General features: G+C 47.4%; 1 protein-coding gene across 1 annotated transcript; it reads right to left on the bottom strand.

Moving 5' to 3' along the window:
- On the bottom strand, positions 1-1,055 carry LOC105813862 (C-C motif chemokine 3-like). The gene is made up of 3 exons (XM_012648671.1): positions 983-1,055; positions 432-546; positions 1-91 (listed from the first exon to the last, which is right to left on the bottom strand). Exons 1-3 carry the CDS (start codon positions 1,053-1,055, stop codon positions 1-3), a joined length of 279 nt encoding a protein of 92 aa, XP_012504125.1.
- Positions 1,056-2,483: the final 1,428 nt, after the last annotated feature.

Raw genomic sequence — 2,483 nt, 5'->3', positions numbered from 1 at the left:
TCAGGCATTCAGCTTGAGGTTGGTGACGTATTCCTGGACCCAGGCCTCACTGGGGTCGGCACAGACCTGCCGGCCTCTCTTGGTGAGGAAGCTGTGGAGAAGGGGGGGAGGATTAAGCACTGAGGAGCCCATCAGGGAAATCCTGTGGCCCCTCCATCCTTCTCTGCCCCAGACATCTCAGGGCCTCTTCACAGGCCCATAAAATGTCCCCTTACCCTTGGGGTTCATGGACCTTCCCCGAGTGCCTCAGATGGCAGCTTCCCCAGGGCAGGTCCTTCATGACTCTTCAGGCTCCCCCAGACAGATCAGAAAATACTTCAGGGGCCTCCCCTGGAGTCCTGCACCCTTAGAAAGTGGAGTACTCTGAGGGGGCCTCACCCCAGACCTCCCGGCCTGCCTCCCCAGGGGTGGGCAGGAAGACTGGCCCTTACACGACAGCTGGCCTGGAGCACAGGCTGCTGGTCTCAGAATAGGCGTCCACAAATCTGAGTGGAATCGCCCGGGAGATATAGGAGAAGCAGCAGGCGGTCGGGGTGCCGGCTCCAACTGTGAGAGACGGGACAGAAAGATCTTCAGTCACTGCTCAGAAGAAAGGGCAAGCCTTTTCTTCTCTCTTTCGGTGATGCTCACTCTCTGTCTGTCTTGGTTCTGAATCTTTATGGCTCTCTACAGGGAATTTAGTTTTCTGAGCAAACTTCTTCTTGTCCTCTCTCTCCTTGGGGAGTTCCATCTGGAATTCATGAGGAGAGGCCACATCCCTGGGAACCACTGGGACTCGGATTCTATCTCTTGCCAAAATACCAGGTGGGCCTCTATTTTCTCACTCTCCCTCTGTCTCCCAGAGTGAGAGAAGAGAATTTCTAGAACCGCTTAGGAAGAAAAACTCCCCAAATTCTTCTCTACTTGTCAGGCACAGACTTTGGCATTGTGGTCCAAGCATGGCCAGAGAGTAGGGGCACAAGGGCAGGAGACAGACTCACACAGGCAGAGCAGGTCTGGGGGCAGAGGGCCTCCATGAAGAACAGGATGGTGAGGGCGGCCACGGGCACCTGCATGATGCTGGGCAGAGTGTGAGCCCAAGCGGTGGCCTAGTAGAGTTGAACTTGAGGACTTGCAGCTGCTGCCTCCTCTGGGGTCTCAACTCTCTCTCCTCTTTATAGGAAGCCTTGGCGCATTAGAAGATGTAAACTTGGGGAGACTGAAGGGGGAAATTTTTAATCATCATGTTGGTGTCATGCTGTGTGTTGCACAAACCCAGAGAGCTTTGTGTCACTACGAGGGTTCAGTCTGTTTGCAAGAATGGCTCAGTTGCTTACTTGATGGGGAAATGGTTTCCACAGTGAGAGGAGGTGAGATGCTGGTGTCACCCCAAGACCGGGTTAGCTGGTGCCTCCTCACAAGAGCAGATCTGTAGATAAAATATTTCTCCCACAGAGTCGAAACTTCTTATATCCTCCCCAGTGGTTCCAACGGCATAGATGTACCATTGATGAGAAAGCCAGAGAGTCGTGAGAAGTGCAACCCAAGATAAAACCACGCCCTGGATGGAGACAGAAGATTGGGGAAACCTCAGCTACAGGAGGCGCAAGGTTGAGGGGGGCCTTCAGACATTGGTTCATTCTTCAAACATTCATTGAACCTCTACAATATGCCAGTCCCCCAGCTGGGTTAGCTGGGAGCTAACACGAATGATGAGCCTTAAAGTGTTGTTACCCTTTGATCAGCAAAGCACCCTGCCAGGGATCTAGGCTGTGGCTATAAACACAAAGATGAAGAAAGTGTTTGTCCCAGTTTATTTGTAACAGTTAAAAGATGACCTACAATTTAATAAACTATGGTATAGTCACCTCTTGTAAGAATAATTAGCACTTAAAACTGAGAAAGTAATAAGAAATTTAAAAAAGAAGTTGTTCTTTCTCAAAATTCCTGGAACATTTCCTGTTTCCTTATTGTAAAGTCAAGATGGCCATTCCCAGAGTTTGTCTGGCAGCTCAATGATGTTATCCAGAACTCAGGCTTCTGAAAACATCTCCCTTTTCCCCATCATTTTGTTGGCTTTTCTTCTTTGGGCTTGCCACCTCATGATCACAAGATGGCTTCTGCTTCTCGGTCATCGCATCTTCACATCACATAGGAGGGGTCTTATAGGAATACAGAAAGAACAATGTTACTAGTGTTTATTATTCAAATTACTTTTACATGACTTAAAATGTGAAATACAGATTATGCCCAAAAGTAGTAAAACCTATTTTTAAAAATATGTGAAATACAGAAAATAAAAACTAATTTATGTAAGACTATATAAAAAACTAATATTATATATATATATAAGGGTAGGCAGCAGGGCAAATGCAGGCAAGAATGTGGGGGTTTTCCTCTACATTCTTACTTTCCTATTGTGGCATACATGAGTTCCGAGGCATATTCTGAGTCAAAATTTTTTTCCTTGAAGGTAAGAAAAATTCTATTACCTAAAACTTACC

Source organism: Propithecus coquereli, unplaced genomic scaffold (genome assembly GCF_000956105.1).
Source record: "Propithecus coquereli isolate 6110/MARCELLA unplaced genomic scaffold, Pcoq_1.0 Scaffold291, whole genome shotgun sequence".
Taxonomy (NCBI): domain Eukaryota; kingdom Metazoa; phylum Chordata; class Mammalia; order Primates; family Indriidae; genus Propithecus; species Propithecus coquereli.
This window is presented reverse-complemented; position numbering and strand designations above follow the sequence as displayed.

What these genes read in the sequence shown, in the direction of transcription:
- LOC105813862 (XM_012648671.1), bottom strand. Translation starts at nt 1,055, where the DNA reads ATGCAGGTGCCCGTGGCCGCCCTCACCATCCTGTTCTTCATGGAGGCC. An exon ending in CCCCCAGACCTGCTCTGCCT is followed by an intron (nt 547 to 982) that starts GTGTGAGTCTGT and finishes CGTCTCTCACAG; the next exon opens with TTGGAGCCGGCACCCCGACC. An exon ending in TGCTCCAGGCCAGCTGTCGT is followed by an intron (nt 92 to 431) that starts GTAAGGGCCAGT and finishes CCTTCTCCACAG; the next exon opens with CTTCCTCACCAAGAGAGGCC.